This window comes from Leptidea sinapis, chromosome Z, assembly GCF_905404315.1.
Source record: "Leptidea sinapis chromosome Z, ilLepSina1.1, whole genome shotgun sequence".
NCBI lineage: Eukaryota > Metazoa > Arthropoda > Insecta > Lepidoptera > Pieridae > Leptidea > Leptidea sinapis.
The window spans coordinates 14,873,024-14,894,863 of NC_066312.1; the positions used below are offsets into that span (position 1 = coordinate 14,873,024).

General features: G+C 36.7%; 4 protein-coding genes across 6 annotated transcripts in view; 3 read left to right on the forward strand and 1 right to left on the reverse strand.

Moving 5' to 3' along the window:
• Positions 1-10,775, forward strand: part of LOC126978819 (uncharacterized) — a 56,204-nt gene extending 45,429 nt beyond the window's left edge. For all 3 annotated transcript variants that reach the window (XM_050827904.1, XM_050827902.1, XM_050827901.1), the window contains exons 7-9: positions 1,011-1,245; positions 2,925-3,118; positions 10,401-10,775. In XM_050827904.1, coding sequence (XP_050683861.1) covers positions 1,011-1,245; positions 2,925-3,118; positions 10,401-10,507 — 536 coding nt within the window. In that variant the 3' untranslated portion in view covers positions 10,508-10,775. The remainder of the gene's footprint in view (positions 1-1,010; positions 1,246-2,924; positions 3,119-10,400) is intronic.
• A 61-nt stretch (positions 10,776-10,836) lies between these two features.
• LOC126978824 (selenoprotein K-like) lies at positions 10,837-17,237 on the reverse strand. The gene is made up of 4 exons (XM_050827908.1): positions 17,071-17,237; positions 14,545-14,620; positions 13,685-13,762; positions 10,837-11,142 (listed from the first exon to the last, which is right to left on the reverse strand). The coding sequence occupies exons 1-4, from the start codon at positions 17,087-17,089 to the stop codon at positions 11,046-11,048; spliced, it is 270 nt and encodes an 89-aa protein (XP_050683865.1). The 5' UTR covers positions 17,090-17,237; the 3' UTR covers positions 10,837-11,045.
• Positions 17,238-18,410: 1,173 nt separating this feature from the next.
• Positions 18,411-19,121, forward strand: LOC126978943 (uncharacterized). Its single transcript, XM_050828071.1, has one exon. The coding sequence runs from the start codon at positions 18,411-18,413 to the stop codon at positions 19,119-19,121; it is 711 nt and encodes a 236-aa protein (XP_050684028.1).
• Positions 19,122-20,603: 1,482 nt separating this feature from the next.
• On the forward strand, positions 20,604-21,840 carry LOC126978822 (rhythmically expressed gene 2 protein-like). Its single transcript, XM_050827907.1, has one exon. The coding sequence runs from the start codon at positions 20,942-20,944 to the stop codon at positions 21,692-21,694; it is 753 nt and encodes a 250-aa protein (XP_050683864.1). The 5' UTR covers positions 20,604-20,941; the 3' UTR covers positions 21,695-21,840.

Here is a 21,840-nt window from a genome sequence, read left to right on the forward strand (position 1 = left end):
TCTATAGATATAACCCAGGTGATCTCAATGTAATAATCGACGAGGAAAAACCTGATTGATATTATATTAATGTTGATTACTTAGTTAGCTATGATTTATAATTCTATATTGGTACTCCTGATAAATTTTATATTGTGACATACCTATATAGTCATAACCCACTGACCTCTAGTCTCTACTATAAATCAACCACTGGACTGGCGGCTGTCAAACTGCTTTTGTGCCTGTTTGATATTCGTTCCATTCCATTTTGGTGCTGTTGGCCATGTAGCGAGAGTCTGTGGTAGTTACTTTAGTACGCATCACTTAAAGTTAACACATATAGTTTTAACTATAAGTGATGACAACCTCAGCTAAACAATCATCGATAGGAAAACCAATTACATAAAAAATTGTGTACATTACGTAGTTTCCTGAAGTATAAATAACACGGAAAACGACCGAAATTAATTCTAAATGCAGTAATACTTCAGAGAGAAGAAGTGAAGCGTATAGTACATACGTATAGTACGTACGTACATAGGTACATACGCTCGCAGCCATTTGTATAATACGTCAAAATTAGTTCACTGGACGCTCGCTCTGGCGCTTCAAATGGGCACAAAAACTTACTGCCAAACATATGAAACAGCCTGTCCAGTGGTATTTATACAAGTCAGTGTCATAACCATAGACTAAAAATATACATAGAGGACCTGACATCCCGATAATTCATAATAAATTTTGATTACCTGGTGGTTTAATATTCAAAATACTAAGGAGCAATTTTCGGGCATGACTGAGTTTTTACGACTCGTCAATCCAAATCGGTTGCAATAGATTCGCTTTCCTTTTCTATCTTGCTATATTTCAAATAATTGTAGATATTCTTCTCTCTTGCACGCTGTGCTTGTCTATACGCTATTATATTGTAAATCTATGGTCGTAACTCTACTAAATAGAGGTCAGTTGATGTTGATTTTAGATTTGCTTATGTGTGTTTATCAAAAATCAATATAAATCTCTTTCAGCCCGGACCTTCATTACTAGAGCTCTTTTAACAGCAAAGAATTTTGATGATGCCGAAAAGATTCTCCTTGACGAAGGACTTGGTGTTGCCAATGGTTTCTCCGTCAACATGATATGGTCGGACATTAACAATGTCCGCAAAATATACAACGTGGAAGTGGCACCCGATCTTACTTCTAACAGATCTTTGATCAACGTTAAACATTTTGAAAATGAACCTCTTATACACACGAATAAGTAAGTAACAATATAAATAGTTTATATGATTACTAGCTGACCCAGCAAACGTTGTATTGCCGATATTAAAATCGCGATACAAAAGTAACTGTTTATCGTAGATGGGTGAAAATTTGAAGTTGTATGTATATTTTTATGCTGACTCATAATCAAACAAATTTAAAAAACATTAAAAAAAAATTAAAAAAAAAATTGGTGCGGACCACCCTTAACATTTAGGGGGATGAAAAATTTATTAAAGATATTTCATGAGAATCGATCAAGCCGTTTCGAAGGAGTTTAACTACAAACACCGCGACATGAGAATTTTATATATTAGATTTAAACAGAAAGAGAACATTTAGTACGTTTATTCATAATATGGAGGGTACCTTCACAATCATCTCAGTCCCAAATGACAAAGACTATCTATATATAATTCTCGAGTCCCGGTGTTTGTTACCCAAACACTTCCGAAACGGCTGAAACGATTTGTATGAGATTTTGTGTGCATATCGGGTAGGTCTGAGAATTGGCCGGCTTCTATTTTTCATATCCCTAAATGATAAGGGTTACTCACCCCTAAATAAATTTTATTAGCATTTTTTTTTATAATTCAGCATTGAAAAAACATACAACTTCAAATTTTCGCCTTTCTACGATCTACAACTATTTTTGTATCGTGATTTTTATATTATTCTGTTCCATCCACAAATCCGCTCTAGGGTTGCAAGATGGCAATCGAATACAATAATTGTAGTACAATATCTTTGGGAGGTCTGAGAATCGGTTACATCTCTTTTCATACCCCTTTTGTTAATACTTTATATGGCAATACAACTGAGTTAGCTAGTGAAAGTATATTATTATGTTTCTGTTAATTAGATATCGTTATGATGATAAAGCTACGCGTTCAAAAGTAGTACTTTATGAGAACGTTCACGCTGTGCTATGTGTGAAAAGTTAAATTAGTTTTGTTATTCGATTATTTTCTACGAATATATTATAATATGACGAATTCTGTGGGTGCAAACTTTTATATAATGCATGTTTGAATATGCATACTTGTATTAAAAATATACATGGATAATCGGTGTGAGATTGCGTCAGTTTAAAATATATCTAGGCAATGGGGCTAAAATAATCTATTAAAATTTATATGGATATGGCTATGACACAGGAAAAGACAAATAAAAGGAAGAAAAGAGTAAATAATAGTAAATTGTACTACATAGGTGAAAATATAAATATAAATGATTTTACCGATACTGTGCTGAACTTCTTTTGTCTCGGGAAAGTAGTGTCTCTTATCAAGTCCTCTCTTGAGAAGATCGCCGAAAGGGGTAAAATAAACCTTATTAAATTTTTACCCCCAGAAGAAGCAAGTTTCTGCGTTAACCACAAAAAAATCCCTCACTTATTCACTAAATATGGCTCCAGCCGACTTCTTTCTATTTCCTAAATTTAAATTACCACTTCGTGGCATACCATTTTATTCGGTAGAAGACATAAAGGAGAATTCGCGACGTGAACTAAACTGAATTCCGGAAAATTCGTAAAAAATTTTGAATGAATAAGATTATGTGTATAATTTATCTTTTTTCACTACTTTTTTGACAGAGTTGTATTAATATAAACCATGTTAAACGTTCTCATTTTGCAGTTTTAGGGTGTTTTATAATTGTTATATATATTTATAGATATCTGCGTCTCCAGTTGAAAGAGGTGAACGGCCCTATAATCGACAGTAGTAACGCTCGACTTGAGGCGATATACAAACATCGCTCACCAAAGAATAGGGACGACATACAAAACATACTGTCTGACACCTCGCGACAAGATTTTCACGTGTTTCAAGATCAAAAAGAATCAGTCATTAAGACTATCGCAGCAGGTACAATTTGTTTTCATAACTAACAACAAAACATCCATACAAAGCGTGAATAGACTAATAAGGTGAAATCGTACACGTTAATCAATAACGTTCCATACATATATAAGGACATACATCATTCGGAGTCTGACAGGAGAACTGCAAAAGTGTGCTTAAAGATAATGTTCGTACACTTTTATCCTTCGTAGTGTCAACTGCCAGTGACCGAATCAAACGTGAAGTGAAAAAATTTATACTGAATGCATTGAAATTGAAAACTGAATATATTTTGACATTGCTGCTTATTAAGCAAGCATATTTTAAATTAATTATAAAATTTAAGATTTTATACGACATGATTTTTCTATATTATAGAACGTCATAGACTTAAATTAAGCAGTCATAATCTATTCATAATATTAACACGAAAACAGAATATTTTTAAAGTTTCTGAAAGTTCCAATAAATCACATTTAAAAAAACATTAAACACCGGCCACAACCGAATATAGACTGAATATTGGGAACGGCCGTTAGACGTGAACTGAGCTGTCATACGTGAAGTTCTTACAATACGACATTGGTAGCTTCAAAACAAGCGGCTACAGCGCTCAGGTGTCGTAAGAGATCATGGGGAATAGTGATATCTCACCATCAGATGACCCATACGCACTTTTGTCCACCTATAAAGAAGCAAATATGTTACCAATAATAATATAAACACTATCGGATTGGATTAAAACTCAAGCTATACAGGATGTAACCGTTAACTATGAGAAGTATCCAAAATGTTGATACTAAACACTCCCTCTATACATTAAATATGGGATTAGTAGAAAGTTTTTAGTTTCCTTATTTTAAAGGGTTATTTTAGCTCAGAACTGATATTAAAGGTAAGTGTTTATTAAACTAACAAAGTAATAAAACTATCATTTAATTGAATAATATTTATTTCTTTGTAAGTAAAAACAATGTTCGAAGTGATGTCCTTATTGAGCGCTAAAATAACCTATTTACTAGCCCCATACTAAATGTATTGTTGCGTAGCAACCCTTTGAAGTATATGACGAGAGTTGTCAAACTTCAAGACATTGTTAATTTCAACAGCTCCGTCAGCAATACTCGTAGCTCAGCGGAAAAGTGTTTACTTTAGACGCTGTAGACCCGGGTTCGATACACCTACCAGTGTATGGATTTTTTTGGGTTTTGTAAAGTTAAAGGAAATTTCTAGTAAGTTCAGGATCAAATCGAACAGAAAAAAAGGGATGGAAAATGTGTAAGCAGGATAAAAATAGTTAAAAGAATTTTCTAGTACAATTTAAATTTAAAGATGGAATGGGAGAATCATTTTGAAAATAGAACGGATCCGGGGGTATATAAGCCGTACTAAGCATGGCCTACGGCAGTTCTAGTTCTGACTCGAAAGTGTAAAGAAGAAGAAGAAGAAAAGAAAAAGTAGTGAAAAGTGGAAGTGTTCTAAGAAGAAGAAGACAGAAGAGAAGTAGTGTTCGGTGCAGTGTGACGCGTTGAAGGTACCGCCGCCCACAAGAGGAACAGCGGCAGACCGGCGAAGTGCAAGTTCAGAAAAAGTGAACGCAAATAAAGACTCGTTCCTATAAGCGGAGTATTATTTCCAATCCCTGACCCACTCCCGTGTCAATTGGTGTCAGAAGTGGGATTGGAAAGATGCCATTAGTGCCCAGGAACGAGAAGGGAGTGACCACGCGAGCGGGAGCAGCTGCAGCGGCAGAGGACGAGTCAGAAACATCCGGCTCTGGACTCAGTGCGACCGTGTCAGCACCGCAGGCTCCTGCCGTAGACATCAGCGCGCTCATGCAGCAGATGGCCGCCATGATGCAAGAGCAAGCGCGCCGACAGGAGGAGCAGCTGCGGGCCTTGCAAGAGGAACAAGCGCGCCGACAGGAGGAGCAGCTGCGAGGCCTGCATGAAGGCCTCTCCAAAGACATTTTATCCGTTGTGCAGAAAAACTCCACCCGTATTGACGCTGTGGAAAAAGAGATCGCCCGGATTGATAGTGTGGAAAAGAAGATGGACAAAGTTGAAGAGAACTTTCAACGGAAGATGGGAGAGATGGAAGTTACCATTAATCAGCTCAGTGGGAGGGTCGTGTGTCCTTCAGCCAACACAGGAGTTTCCTGCGGAACCACATCGAGCAGAAATTTAAAAGTACCTCCCTACGACGGCAAGTCTTCCTGGGCTGCCTTTAAGCTACAATTGGAGACGGTCAGAAAAGCCTGCGGTTGGAGTGACCAAGAAGCGCACTCTGCCCTCACACTAGCGCTCCGTGACGAAGCACTCTCCGTATTGGAAGCACTCGGCGCTGGGAAGGAGGAAGTGACCTTCACAGACCTTATTGACGCGTTGGAGGCACGCTATGGTGATAAACACCTCGAACATGTGTACCGGGCGCAACTTAAGGACCGCAGTCAAAGGGCCAGCGAAACTCTACAGCAGTGGTCCGTGGAAGCCGAGAAACTAGTGCGTAAAGCATATCAGTCGTCGCCAGCTGCAATAGAAGAAATGTTGCTCCAAGTTTTCATCGATGGAATACGGGACGCCGAAGTTAGAGCAGCCGTACGATTGAGTCATCATACCAGCTTGAAGAAAGCGGTGGCACATGCGTTGGAAGTGGAAGCGGTTCGCCACGATTCTCGGGCGTTGAGACTCCGCGAAATTTTACCAGCAGATTCCAGCCGAATGCGAGAATACAACCCGGTATGCTACGGCTGTTGGAAGCGAGGACACCTCAGGAGCACTTGCCCCAGGCGTGAGCGCACAACGCAAGGTAGGGAGGATGCGATAATCTCAACGTCACCGCTGGAGCAACAGGAAAAGGCCAGAGCAGCGGGGTGGGCACTGGCCGGTAAAAGGAAAGCCCCAAGGATCTTCGTGAAGCAAGCATGTGACGGAAACACTTTGGTTATAGAAGGAATGATAAATGGAAAATCTTGCCGTTTCACTTTGGATACGGGAGCCTCACGTACAGTCGTTAGCCAAAGGAGACTAGAGAGCATCGGAAGACGACATATGCGAGAAAATGTAAACTTAACACTGACAACAGCTACAGGCCAGCGCATACCAGTCCAGGGAGAAAAGGTCGTGGCCATGAAAATCGGTGATACGTTGTACTGGCAAAAAGTGGTAATCGCGGATATCACAGATGACTGCATCATTGGGTTGGATTTTCTTCGAAATCATCAGTGTACCATTGACATGAAACATGGTGTATTGAAGCATGGAAGTGAAGAAATTCCAATAAAAGGCGGAACTGTTGGGAAAGTGTTGTGCTTAAGAGACACTACTTTAAATCCGAGATCGCAGACCCTAGTCCCGGTAGTCCTACCAAGGGATGACAGAGGAAAACCTTGTAAATGCGCTATAATAGAAAGAGAGACATCGGACACGACATGGATCCCAGCCAGGACTGTTGTGGGTAACTCCCAGATTGCGATGGTTCCCGTGTTTAATCCTCATGGGGACAAGCAAATCATTAGGAAGGGAACAGTGATCGGAGCTTGTGAGGAGATAGCTTGGTTAAGAAAGTGTGAAGAAGGGAGGAAGACCGAAGCTGCAAACCAGGATGTGAACATACAGAAACTTCTGGATAGCTGTAAGGACAATCTAACCAAGCTACAGTTAATAAAAGCGAGAAATTTCCTGCTACGCTACTCCGGGATTTTCTCAAAGAACGACGGGGACATCGGAAGAACTGGTTTGGTGAAACACAAGATCGACACAGGAGACACTGTTCCGATACGGCAAAGACCAAGACGTATTCCGTTTGCACGCGAACAAGAAGTGGAAGACATGATTCGGGATATGAAAGAAAATGGTGTGATAGAACCGTCGTCGAGTCCATGGTGTTCTCCAGTGGTTCTGGTGAAGAAGAAGGATGGATCAACTAGATTTTGTGTGGACTATCGGCGTCTGAATGATGTTACTAAGAAGGACAGTTATCCATTGCCAAGAATCGATGACACCTTAGATTCACTTTGTGGCATGACGTGGTTCTCTACTTTGGATTTGAAAAGTGGCTACTGGCAAGTTGATCTGGACCCTAAAGACAAGGAGAAGACGGCTTTTTCAACCGGAAAAGGATTATGGCAGTTCAAAACAATGCCCTTCGGATTATGCAACGCCCCAGCTACTTTCGAAAGGTTGATGGAGTATGTGCTGGCAGGTATGTTGGGAGAAACCTGCCTTGTCTACTTGGATGACATAATCATTATGGGACGAAGTTTTGAAGATCATCTTAAGAAGCTCGAAAAAGTCTTCGCAAAACTGCAGGGTGCCAACTTGAAGTTGAGTCCAAAGAAATGTTCCTTCTTTCAACGTCAGGTGAATTACTTGGGGCACGTTATCTCGGAGCAAGGCGTTGCGACGGATCCTGCCAAGATAAGTGCTGTCAAGGACTGGCCGACGCCGACAGAAAAGACACATGTGAGAGCATTCCTTGGACTATGCTCTTATTATCGACGCTTTGTGCAAGGGTTTTCTGATGTTGCTAAGCCCTTACATCGACTGACAGAGGAGAAAAGAGCCTTTTCCTGGGATGAAGACTGCGAACAAGCTTTCTTAGAGTTGAAGAAACGGCTATGTGAATCACCTATCCTCGGATATCCTGACACGGAGGGAAGATTCATAGTAGATACTGATGCTAGCAATTCTGGAATTGGTGGAGTGTTATCTCAGAAGAGGGGAGATCAAGAAGTTGTAATTGCATACTTTAGCAAATCTTTATCGAAGCCGGAGAGAAACTACTGTGTAACTCGTAGGGAGTTACTTGCCGTGGTGAAGACATTACAACATTTTAAAAAGTACTTGTTGGGTCGCAAATTCCTAGTAAGGACTGATCATGCCGCCTTGAAGTGGTTACTAGAATTCAAGAATCCGGAAGGACAAGTGGCCAGATGGATTGAGCAACTTCAAGAGTATGACTTTGAAATCGAACATCGAGGAGGAAAAACTCATGGAAACGCAGATGCTTTATCCAGAAGACCTTGTCCGACGGAATGCAAACATTGCATTCGTCAGGAGGAGAAAGAAAATCCAATAATCCGACTGATCAGAACAGATTCGATCGATGGGAACTGGAGCAACGATGCAATGAGGAGAGCTCAGGAAAATGATAAAGATCTTCAACCACTTTTACATTGGCTAGCAAGTGGATCACTTAAACCAAAATGGTCTGAAGTGGCTAGACACAGTACGGCTACCAAGAGTCTCTGGGCACAATGGAATAGTTTGGTGATGCATGACGGGTTGCTCTGCCGGAAATGGGAAACCCCGCAAGGAAAGGATTGCCATCTGCAACTGGTCGTTCCCAGGGAGAAGGTGAACGAGATCCTGAGAGCTTATCACGATGGTTCTTCAGGTGGACATTTGGGAATAAGAAGAACTCTCATAAAAATTAAAGAACGATTTTACTGGTTGCATTGCCGTGATGATGTGGAAGACTGGTGCCGTAAATGCAAGAGTTGTGCAGCTGTCAAAGGACCTCAAACCCGGAGCAGAGGAGCTATGAAGTTGTATAATGTTGGGGCTCCGTGGGAGAGAGTAGCTCTGGATATAGCCGGACCGTTTCCAGTCACCAAAGCTGGAAGCCGTTACATAATGGTGGTGATGGATTATTTCACGAAGTGGCCGGAAGCATTTGCTCTACCGAATCAAGAAGCAGTTACCGTTGCGACGAAACTGGTGAATGAAGTTTTCTGCAGATTCGGTGTGCCTTTGGAGTTGCACAGTGACCAAGGGCGGAACTTCGAGTCACAAGTATTTCAAGAAGTTTGCAAGATCTTGGGAATCCATAAGACCAGAACTACGCCATATCATCCACAGTCGGACGGGATGGTGGAGAGGTTTAACCAAACATTGGAGCGACATCTGGCAAAAGTAGTGGACAGTCATCAGGATAACTGGGATGAGTACATTCCACTGTTTCTTATGTCGTATAGAAGCGCAATACACGAGACAACAACGGTGACTCCTGCGTACGCCAATTTTGGAAGGGAATTGAAATTGCCAGCTGATTTACTCTCAGGCTGTCCACCGGATACTCCGAAAAGTATAACAGAATATGTGGATGAGTTACGGAAAAAGATGGTTGACATCTACGAGGAAATTAGAACAACTGGGCTTAAGGCAAGTGAACGGATGAAGACCCGCTACGATCGAAGAGCTAATATTCCTAGTTTTGAAGAGGGAACCCTGATTTGGTTACACAATCCTGTAAGGCGAAAGGGGAAGTCTCCGAAGCTCCAACCAAGTTGGGAGGGACCATATAAAGTAATCACAAGGATAAATGATGTGACTCTCAGGATCCAGCGTACCCCTCGAAGTCCCCCGAAAATCGTACATGTCGATCGGGTGGCTAAGTACTACGGAAGCAACGATGATCGGGACGATCATGTCTTGGGAGGGGGCAGTGTTGCGTAGCAACCCTTTGAAGTATATGACGAGAGTTGTCAAACTTCAAGACATTGTTAATTTCAACAGCTCCGTCAGCAATACTCGTAGCTCAGCGGAAAAGTGTTTACTTTAGACGCTGTAGACCCGGGTTCGATACACCTACCAGTGTATGGATTTTTTTGGGTTTTGTAAAGTTAAAGGAAATTTCTAGTAAGTTCAGGATCAAATCGAACAGAAAAAAAGGGATGGAAAATGTGTAAGCAGGATAAAAATAGTTAAAAGAATTTTCTAGTACAATTTAAATTTAAAGATGGAATGGGAGAATCATTTTGAAAATAGAACGGATCCGGGGGTATATAAGCCGTACTAAGCATGGCCTACGGCAGTTCTAGTTCTGACTCGAAAGTGTAAAGAAGAAGAAGAAGAAAAGAAAAAGTAGTGAAAAGTGGAAGTGTTCTAAGAAGAAGAAGACAGAAGAGAAGTAGTGTTCGGTGCAGTGTGACGCGTTGAAGGTACCGCCGCCCACAAGAGGAACAGCGGCAGACCGGCGAAGTGCAAGTTCAGAAAAAGTGAACGCAAATAAAGACTCGTTCCTATAAGCGGAGTATTATTTCCAATCCCTGACCCACTCCCGTGTCAGTATGTTGGGAGTGTTTAATATCAAGATTTTGGAGAGTTCTCGTTTAATTCGAATACTTTCGATATCAGATTAAAGTTTTTGATATCTGTAATAGTTACGGAATAATGGCCTGGTCACACCTAACGATTACAGTACATAGTTTCAATGCAAATAAAATTTACTGTTTGTCGCGAAGAGGTTACTTTGACTATTGAAATTATATAAAAATTTACATGTAATCGTTCATTTTTCGCAGGTGTGTTTGACTTGGAGAAGAAAACTTGGAGCATTTACATCAATAAGCCCAATTCTTCAGAGCCCATTGCAGTTTTACCATTGCGATTCACAAATTTAGAAAATTAAAGATAATATTCTCAATGCAAAACGATAACAACGTCTGTAGGATCTCATTACCTTGTTATCTTAATAAGTTACATTTTTATTGTGTTTAGTGTTTGTGTGGATTTACTTAAATTTTAAACATTCTTATTAAAATATTCACTATTTAAAAAATTGTATTGCTCTTAACAAATAAACGTTAATATAAAAGAGAAAGATATATTTCTCTTGGATTTATCATGTGTGTTACAATATATGTTAATTTTAATCGAAATAAATGAGTGAAATAATCTTTGAGTAATTTTAATTAGACTAACAAAAAATTATCAAAAATAAAATAAAACTGCATAAACTAAAAAGTATATCTTTTATTTATTGAATATAATGAGTAAAACAGATTCAATTATTAAAGCTTCCTTACTGGTGAATTCATAGAAATTAAAGATTTATTGCTGTAATCACAGATGTTTATATGGAACTAAGTGTTTAATAGAAGCCTTAAAACAATTTATTAATATATTTTAATAGATATTATTTTCATTTAACATATTGATAGCTTGAATCACCCACCACATCCACAGCCTCCCATTGGTGGAGGAGGTGGCCCTGATGATGAGGGTCCAAATCCACCTAATTTCCGATAAGGTGGTTTTGGTGGTCTGAAAATAAATTGAAATTACACTTACAAAAACAATATTAGGTGATTAAATAATTGTTATAAGAACAGAGTTGGCAACCATTGTGTAGTGAACAAAAGCTGATTTTCCTCTGGTGTTGCAGGAGAGAGTGGGTGGTAGTGATCACATCAAAAAGTCAACCGACTCATCTTTTTTGGCCGGCAACACTCCTGTGATTCCTCTGGTGTTGCAGGAGAGAGTGGGTGGTAGTGATCACATCAAAAAGTCAACCGACTCATCTTTTTTGGCCGGCAACACTCCTGTGATCCCTCTGGTGTTGCAGGAGAGAGTGGGTAGTAGTGATCACATCAAAAAGTCAACCAACTCATCTTTTTTGGCCGGCAACACTACTGTGATTCCTCTGGTGTTGCAGGAGAGAGTGTGTGGAAGTAATCACATCAAAACGTCAAGTGACTTGTTTGCCCTCTCCTGTTTTTCCATACAAAAATCATGAGTAAACGTGTAGATACTAATACTAAGGCTGAAACTTATAGAGCCGACTTAGACATCAACCTCGGACCAATCTAGAGAGTTAAGTCGAAGTGCGTATTTGTAGACACCACTTCGAGTGCGAGCTAAGCTTAAGTCCACCATAACGACGACTTAGAAAAAACTCAGATATAGTCTGAGTTTTTCCTTTTGAGCCGAACAAAAACGAGATCATACTAATTTTGTAACCAAAATTTATGAACGATACGGGACTCGCGACCACACGCTCTTGGTTACAAAGTTAATTTGTATAATTAATCCAAGAAGTGGGATCTATAGATCTCAACCTAATTTCTGTAGTGACGAGTTCTTTAATATAATCTATTTCTTTATATTACATGCGACTGCTACTGAATGCTGATAGAGAAAGGTATAGGTTATACTTTCCCTCTACCTGGCATACAAAAGAATCCTCCAATGGACAAATAATTAAATTACCAAAATAATAATAATTTACAAGAGAACTATGAAAAAACGTTCGATGCAACAGTTTACCTTAAATAATAGGGGTTAAAGTATGGAATTGCCGTTTTATAGGTTGCCGTTTTAGTATGTAATAGGTACTTCGAATTGACATAGAACCTTCGTGGTTTGAGATTGTCGAGTGAAACTTTATTCACATGGTACGTCCTACGTAGTTCTTCTTGAAGATGATACTTCGAAAATTCTAGTGATTTTTCAAAATGAGTTCCGACGCGGAACTAACGCGGCAGATACAGCTGGCAATATCAATATTGCGTTTTGAGAAGGGCCTGCTAATGAACGCACCGTGTGATTTTGGTTTAAACGCTTTCGTGAAGGAAACTTTGATTTGAAGAACGAACCACGTGGAAGACCCACACAGGTGAATAACCATGAATTGAAAGATATGGTGAAAGCCGATCCGAGCCAAACTACCCAGAAATGAGTGGCATGGTTTAACGTTACCTTACTAACAATATTGTCTCATTTGCATCAAATCAATAAAATAAAAAATTTGACGGATCTTCAGAAAGAAACGCGTTGAAACTTGTGTTGCCTTGTTGAATCGTAACCGAAATGAAAGAATATTGGATCAAATTGTGACATGCGAAGAAAAGTGGATTCTTTACGATAACCGTAAGCGAAAAATGCAATGGGTGACCCCAAGTCAAACGCCGCTACAGTGTCCTACAGGAAAGCTTACCAATAAAGAGGTTATGTTATTCAGTTTAGCTTTCTCCGATCTGGTCAAGCAATAACGGCAAATGTATACTGTGCCAAACTCCGAACACTGATTGCAAAACCAGCAGTGAAACAGCCCCAACTCATGAATCGAGCTTCATCATTATTGGTCCATGATACCGCGAGACCTCATACAACACGAAAAACCGTTTTAACTCTACAGGAACTGATAATAACTAACTAATTAGAAAACAATAGTCACCCTCCGTAATCGCCAGAGCTTGCTCCAACAGAATAAAATTTTTTTTGATTTGGAAAATTTTCTACGTGATAAAAAGTTTTCTTCTCAGGAGGCAGTTCAAAATAGTTTGTCGAATCTAGATCACCACTATCGCAAAGGCATAAATGAACTTCCTAGTGGATGGCAGTAATGTATAGATAATAATAGTAATTATTTTGATTAAATATATATTTCAAAATTTCAAAAAACGAATTTCAATTCTTCATTTCTTTTTCATACCTTAACCCCAAGTATAATAATTAATTTGTCACAATCAATTTACGTTTTTTTTTCATGACAATAAGAGACGAGACGACCAGGACGTTAAGTTGATGGTAATTGATAATCCCTGCCCATTACACTGCAGTGCCGCTCAGGATTCTTGAAAAACTCAAAAATTCAGAGCAGCACTACAATCGCGCTCGTCACCTTGAGACAAAGATGTTAAGTCTCATTTGCCTAGTAATTTCACTAGCTACGGCGCCTCCCACTGGTAAATGCTGTAAGTCGCCACTTACGACACCTTTGGGCCTAGGACTTCTCCATTCCTTTATGCCCCAGGGATAGATTTATTTGCATTTAAAAAAATATCTAAATTGAAAAAGTACATACCCACTTCCAGGTGGACGATAATCTGTCACATACTTGTTGCCATGCTTATTGAAGTTTGGATTTATGAGGGACTGAAAACTGAAAAAAATCAATAGTTACTAAAAATTCTGAATCTTGTCCTAATATACTAAATGGGAAAGTTTGCTTGTTACTTCTTCACGCTCAAATGGTTGGACCAATTTAACTAAAATTTAGTTTGGAGGGAACTGAACTCGGGTGAAAAAGTAGCTTATTAAATGTTTTACTTATTAATTAAATTAATCCTACTAATAATATAAGTGCGAAAGTTTTATTAGAAACAGTTTTCAATTAAACTTTACAGTAATATAGCTAATACATCAGAATAATATATAGATTTGTGTAGTTTGACTAACTGAGAGATTTCTAAGTTCCCCACGACCTGATAGAAAAATCAGCTTGGCTAGCTGAAAATACCGCGATAAGATTGACTTGGAACAATGATTACTACTTAAGTCATTGCATGCAGAGGGGGTGTTTAGTTGTAAAGTTTATTCAGTAAATATAGGACAGACTATTACCATAGTGAATCAAATCATTTGTTTATAACTATTTATTTTATAGTCTAATATTAGGTATTGAAATATTAAATACAACTGCCGACCATTCATAAAAATAGGGTAAGGACTAAGGAGTGCAATACTATGAAGGAATGCACATGTGGATATCACAAGGAGAGTCTTAAACGAGCACCCATGTTGTACCATCATATCATGAGCACTGTCTTAGAGCTACTACCATACTAATGCATCTAACAAGCACTTTAAAGTCATGAAATGCTTAGAAGCTTTTCTCTCTGGTTCCAAGTGTTCAGAAAATAGTACATAATAAATCATACTTACAAATAATAAATGAAGTTAATTATCCCCCAGAACCATTGGAATGAAGTAAAAGGTGGTTTTTTCACAATTGATCCATCTGAAACGAATTAGTATGAAAATTATTACCCAAAGTAGTTTTATTTAGTTCTAATATGTGAAGTATTGCATACATTATGCTGTGCCCAGTTTGTATTATAATTAAAAAAAACTAAAAAACATGCTGTGGTTGAAAAGATAATGATTCAAATTAAAAAGGACCTCTATTTCTGCCTTATTGATGATAGATGAAAAAATTATATAAATTAACACAATCTTGCAAATTGAAAAATGGAATAAATTTATCAAATTAATGTATTGTCATTGCTCCTCATAAATCTATGAAGTTTATATGAAATCTGAAAATGCGTTAGTTTCAAACAAACATACTCTTACTAACTCAGTTTACTTATTTAGTTTATTTTATAATTTATTCTGATGGTATACTATTATATAATTTATTAAATAATTAATGCTAAAAACATTCTACCACCATACATAAAAAAGATTTAGGAGGCTATCCTGAAAAACAGCCGGTTTCGGTCAATTTTGTTCCATGATTCTAAGAATATGTTACATTACACTATCAAAATTGTGCGCATCAATATTCAATGCCATTTTCGTCGAAAATGATGTCAGAGTGAAGTTTGGCCATCATTTCAGGAAAAATGAGAAATTTTGAACATATAAAGATATAAGTAACTACAGCATAAATAACCTTTTTGCATTAGGTTTGATTACTTTTTCGACTCCTATACAAAAATCAGTAGAAAAATATTATGAATTGCAGTATGGATAAAGTTAAGTGGCATATTCTTAGAATCAAGGAACAAAATTGATCAAAATCAGTCATTTTGACAAGGCAACCCCTTAAAACTTCTAGAATACCTCTTGTCGCAGTGTGTCTCTTAGCATAGACGTAATATTTTCATTACATTAATACTTATATCATCACTAAACTCAATATCATAATTATTAATCATTAAGGCTGGTGTGGCTTAGTCATGTAATTAGGATGGAGGAAATTTGTTTGATGTCTTCCTGTCCCTATCTCTTCCTGTCACAAATGATTAATTGTATTGTAAGCAAACCCAACAAATTTTGTTCATTTAACATTGAAAACAAGATAATCTAGAAGGTAAAATATCGATTTAGCCCCTCACAGTTAATGGTTGTTAAATCTGATATTCATATAAATAAGATACAAGGTCACTATTTGTACAAATACTAGATAAATAGTATATAATTATTTGTCTTGGTATTTTTCCTCTTTGTTCGGATGAATGAATTGTTTTTAATAATTTAACAACATCTTTAAAAAAAGTTAAAAATGAATGGTAGGCTAGGTTGAGTTAGAATATAAATATACATATACCTCACTTCTAAAGAGTAAAAATTCAGAAATGGGTTCTCAAAAAAAATCTATTAAACAATTCAAATAATTGTTACTACATGAAACTAAAATATTCTAGACTTATGAAATTATATTGGCAGTAACAACTACACAGCATTCACTTTTCAACTTATTTCTCTTTGGTTATGGTGGGTTATTATATTTAATGGAACAGAAATGTCTCATACTTATCTCAAAATAACTTTACTTCAGACTTTCAATTTAAAGAGGCTAAACAAACAAGTCAAACAGTGAAACCAGTTTACAGTAATATTTAAAATAAAAAAATCTTGATTAGATTAATTAAAGATAGTTACCAAAATCAAATGTTTCTGCCAAGAAATAATGGTAATGTAATGTTATTTTTATATCTTGTTTTTAATCATTATAATTATAAAAAGACAGTATGTACGAATAATTATAAATTTTTCATCTAGTGCCTATTTAGTACATTCAATAAGGTACTCCTGCCTCTTTATTTAATTAACATTAATAAGTTTACTAACACTAAAGCAAATATCGAAAGAGATATTCAAAATAGAATAATAACAGGATGGCTGAAGTGGAGATCTCTTACTGGTGTTCTATCTGATGCAAAAATGCCAATTTAAAAAAAAATGTAAAAATGGGCAGTGAGACCAGCTTTGCTCTACAGAACCGAATGCTGGGGAATGAGAAAGTGTGACAAATAAAAAATGCATGTCACTGAAATATAACGGAGGCACCTTTAAAATTGCAATTATATGATAATATACTGCTTGAAGGCCGATTGCGCTGAGTCATGAATATGGACGAAGGCAAGAGAGAGGCAGTGGTCCCCACCAACTAAATGGATTAGAACCATTAGCTAAAACATGACGATGCCAGGCCTAACGTCAGCAATGACCCAAGATCATAAACAGTGGCGATCTAGTATCAGGAGGGCAAACCCCAAATAGGAAATGCGCCGAGGGAAAATATATTCATTAGTTTATAATTACATACTAAATTGAAGGATTATTAATCAGTGCAACATTTTTCCACGGGTTGTTAATGACGTGGCCTGGTTGATAAACAGCAAAATATAACAACATAATAATAATGTGAAGGTTGGTGACACAGTACGAAATATAACTGACCTGAATTGACGTAAACCATGATGAAACAATATATAGACTGAAGAGAGTTTAAAAAATTACATCGAAAGGTATAATTGTACGGATTTGTAAATATTGTGTAAGAAAACTTTTGTCAACACTCAACAATCGTAAATCAAGTTTTCTTTTTTTTTTTTGGATTTTATGGCATGAATCAAGTAGGTATCAAACAAAGAGAATTTAAACACTACGTTCAGTATCAAAGAGAATATAATCACTACCACGCCCACATAGAATTTTAACGCTACGTGCACTAATGCTAATTTTTTATTTACAAGCAATAAAAAATCGGTCCCTGAGGAAGAGACCTTGGCTCTCGTTACTGCATTAAATTTGTCAAAAAGGCATCACCAAACTTTGAGGTCAATATTAAATGTGAAAGATTTAGTGGTTTTCCCTTCCTATCAGAAAGTAGTTTACTAAACACGGTGTTTCCATTACTTTTTAGTTTGGAAATAAGTGCATAAAACAATTCTTCTTCGTCAAGATCTCAAAATTAATCCGAACGCCTTTGATTTGTCAAATCTTTAAATGCTTTTCTTGAATGTCGAGTGTTAGTACCAGATTCTGAAATAGACGCAACCGCTTCCAGTGCCTGGGATCAGGATATTCATCTTGGATGATATGCATCGTCTCCCGATGGAATATTGTAGGGAAATTTACCGACTGTCAGACTGGCCACGAGATCATAGACTCCAAGACATATTTTTGGTTTTTAACCTACTTTCAATTCTACTTGCAACTTGTCATCTTTTGTACAGGTTTAACGTATAGTAGCAGCAAAACTTTTTAATTTTAGTAAGATCATCCGAACAAACCTCACTTGGAATATAATCAAGAATGGTTTTGTAAAATTTATCACTGTCTCGAATTTTTTATTACTTACTTTGTAGAAAGGCAAAAATGTTTAAATTAGAAACGAATGAAAACATTTTGTTAGATTATTTTAGGAAGTAATATTGATGATAAGAGCTCAGAGCACTTAATGAATGAATACAAATTTAAAAATGCTCATTGTTACTGCAAAAGGTCGGGATAATACTTATCAGGTCATAAGGGATTACCGAGAAATTTCTATTTTACCCATTTTACCGACAAACAAGTGATGCCGTCATGACAATATCTCTATTATTAACAGTTTTGCTCCTAATTTCTTGGAAATGTGAATCATTTTAAATTAGGTAAGTATGTGATAAAAACGTAATTGAGAAAAATATGTACATAAGGACCGTGTAGAGTTTTATTGTGTTTTGAAGACCGTTGGATTTCGATACAAACAATGTAACAAATGCAAAATATTGATGGAAAGATTTGATATCGTGATGGCAAGATATAGTCATTTACGGCAAGTGAAAGAAATTGAAAATTGGCAAAATGTTGTGTTTTCTGATGATAAATGGCTTAATGCTAACCATACTGTAAACCGTTCTTGGACCGATAAAACTACAGCCTCTACAACCAAAGTTCCTGTTGGGAAAGGATCGCGACTTATAATTTGTCACGCGGGAACCATCAACGAGTTTGTCGAAGGTTCTGGAGGCACTGGAGATTATCATGAAGAAATGAATGGAAAAGAGTTTACTGAATGGTTTACCTCAATGTTGTGTAGCTTCCCTGAACCATCTATTATAATTATGGATAACGTCCCATACCACTCGATGCAAATTGACAAGCCACCTGCCCAATCCCAAGAAGAAGCTGACATGGTCGCATGGCCTCAAAAAAATGGCGTAGATGCAAACATAAATATGTTAAAAGCGGAATTAGTACGTCTTTTAAAAGAAAACCAACCAACCACGATCCGATACTTCATTGACATAATAGCGTTAGAACATGGGCACAGAGATATACGGTTACCGCCTTACCATTGTGGATATAATGCAATTGAGTTGATGTGGGCTCAAATTAAGGGATATGCTGCAAGACGCAATACAGAACCCCCATTTACCACATCAAAAATGCTAAAAATATTAGAAGAAGCTTGTAAACATGTGACTAAAGGAGTCTGGGAAAAGATTTTTTTTATGGAATAGGAGGACAAACGAGCGTATGAGCGTAAACACCTGGTGTTAAGTGGTCACCACCGCCCACATTCTCTTGCAACACCAGAGGAATCACAAGAGCGTTGCCGGCCCTTAAGGAAGGTGTACGTGCTTTGAATAGAACTCAGGTTGTGAATAGAACTGTTAAATTAATAAGGGAAGATTATGAAAGAGATGTGAAAATAGATAATATTTTAGAAAACGAACTTATAATTAATGTAGGTGATGATAGCAGTGACGACATTGAAAATAGCAGTACGGACGAATCTGATTAAATCTGGCCTTTTGTTACACCTTTTTTGGTCTCTTTTGTATTCATATGTTTCTTATGTGCATATAAAGTATATTCATTTGCATTCCAATATTAAGTTCGTTCAAATATATTAAGTAAACACTTATAATATTTTTGAAAACTAATAGATGTGATTATATTTTTTTCGAGAATAAATTGACATTTCACATCACTATTATAATATGTCAAAACGGCCATCATAGCGTGCCGCTAGTATAGTAGTAGTTCATTTCTAATATCTTACTGATAACCAGTAAATCTTTCAATAATATTTCTATCGAATATCCAATGCAAAATCACTAAGTATAATTAATAATAAGCTGTTATTTATTTACGTATGAAATGAAAATATTGGGTCTTTTATACCTCCTTTTGAACAAAATACAGCTACACATGACATACCTACCTTAACTTTTTCAATAGACTTTTAACAAATCCAATGAAATGTATGAATATTTCACATAATTTACGCACAGAATCGCAATGTTTTGACCGACTAGACCGACTCGGTATCACCCAAGCTGACACGGTTTACACGTACAGTGCGATGTTGCCAATTTGTATAAGAGCTATCCTTATTACTCAAGGAAAGATTTCGAAAATGGACAATGATGACAATACATAGTGTAAGAGTGGCAACAACTCAAAGTAAGCTGTAGATCCGTACAGTTTAATAATTGGTCCTAGGCTTGATGAAATATGAAAAATAAATTAAAAAATGATAATAATTATGTTCTCTACATAGTTTTGTTGATTTAAAGATTATTAGAATGATTGTTGTTTATTGTATTATAAAAACTTAAACTTAGAGTGCACCTGGCAGCGGAGCCATGCCCAAGCTACCGGTGGCAGGGCTGAGATAATTGCTAAACGAAAACCGATAAATATTGATCGAGGCTCTTTGCTTCGGCTTTGAGACCGTTCGCCGTAAGGACTATCCGGACTGTAACGTTAATGTACTAAGGTCCGAGGGACTGCTTAAATAAAAATTGAGTTTAGTGAAACCTGCCGTGAGATTTGAAATAAGTTTAAAATAGTAATAACAGGCGATAAAGAATAATACGGCTAAGTTTGAACGCGAACAGTTGCTTAAACGTAGTGGATGTCGGTTAAGTCAAGATTATAGCAGTCATCTGTCAATGAGTGACGTTTCATAAAACCGCTTTTTTCTAAGAGTTTTGTTAGGCTGAAACCTAATATTATTTTCCAATATCTCTTTTAAATGTCTCCTTCTACTGCTTTTTACTCCAAGAACCATTTGGAAAAAATATCATGGAGATAATTAAATAGGTATTACGAAAAATAAGATTAAACGATAAGTAATACTTATTATGTTTAAGTATTTGTTATGTAATTTTCTATTATTACTAACAGAAAAAGGGGTCCACAGATTTTGCATCACACATTAATATATATTTGTAGCTGTGTGGATAGTGTTAATTGATTTCAAATTTAAAGTAAATTTCAACAGATTCTGATTATCTAACTTGTTATTGCATATTTTATTTTGTACTTTGTTATGATTTTGTCAGGTGTGAAATTAATTACTTTTGATGCTACAAATACTCTGTTAAAATTTAAAAAACCTCCATGGGACTACTATACAGCTGTTGCTCAGCAATTTGGTTACACTATAGACAATGAAAGAGTAAGAATACAATTTCTGGATAGTTTAAATAAATTAAGTAATGAACATCCAAATTTTGGGAGAAAATCTATAAAATGGGAAAAGTGGTGGAGGTGTATTGTCCAATTAACATTTCAAGATACTATTCCCAATGATAAAATAACAGAAATTGGAAATATTTTAATTCATGACTTCACAACATCAAAGTGTTGGTGTCCCGCTAAAGGTGCTGAAGAGTTATTGCAATATTTACATAAAAAAAATGTCTGTGTGGGTGTAATATCTAATTTTGATCCTCGCCTTCATCAAATATTATGTAACTTTAAAATAAAGTCATATTTAAAGTTCATTTTAACATCATATGAAATAGACTCTAGTAAACCTAACAAAATTATATTTGACCGAGCACTCAAGCAATCTATGTCAAATGTAAGCCCATTTGAATGCCTTCACATTGGAGATAATTTAGAAAAAGATTACCTGGGTGCAAAGAATGCTGGTTGGCATGCAATACTTATTAATGAAAACATCACAGAAAAAGATATTAATTTGTTGAATCTCACTGAAACTAGTCACAATCAAATTTTGTTTAATAATTTGGAGGAGCTCAATGATACATTAAAGATTAAAATGGATAAACATTGAATGGAAGCAATAATAATATCTAGTAACCAACTAAGCTATATCACTGTTTAAATTTTAATGTCCTGTTAATTTTACATAAAAAAAACTATCTGATGGTAGTTTTTGTTGTTGTGTGTTTGTTGTGTTAATTAAAATGTAATAAATAA

What these genes read in the sequence shown, in the direction of transcription:
- LOC126978822 (XM_050827907.1), top strand. Translation starts at nt 20,942, where the DNA reads ATGATTTTGTCAGGTGTGAAATTAATTACTTTTGATGCTACAAATACT.
- LOC126978824 (XM_050827908.1), bottom strand. An exon ending in ATTAACTTCATTTATTATTT is followed by an intron (nt 13,763 to 14,544) that starts GTAAGTATGATT and finishes GATTTTTTTCAG; the next exon opens with TTTTCAGTCCCTCATAAATC. An exon ending in TATCGTCCACCTGGAAGTGG is followed by an intron (nt 11,143 to 13,684) that starts GTATGTACTTTT and finishes ATTTATTTTCAG; the next exon opens with ACCACCAAAACCACCTTATC.
- LOC126978943 (XM_050828071.1), top strand. Translation starts at nt 18,411, where the DNA reads ATGGCAAGATATAGTCATTTACGGCAAGTGAAAGAAATTGAAAATTGG.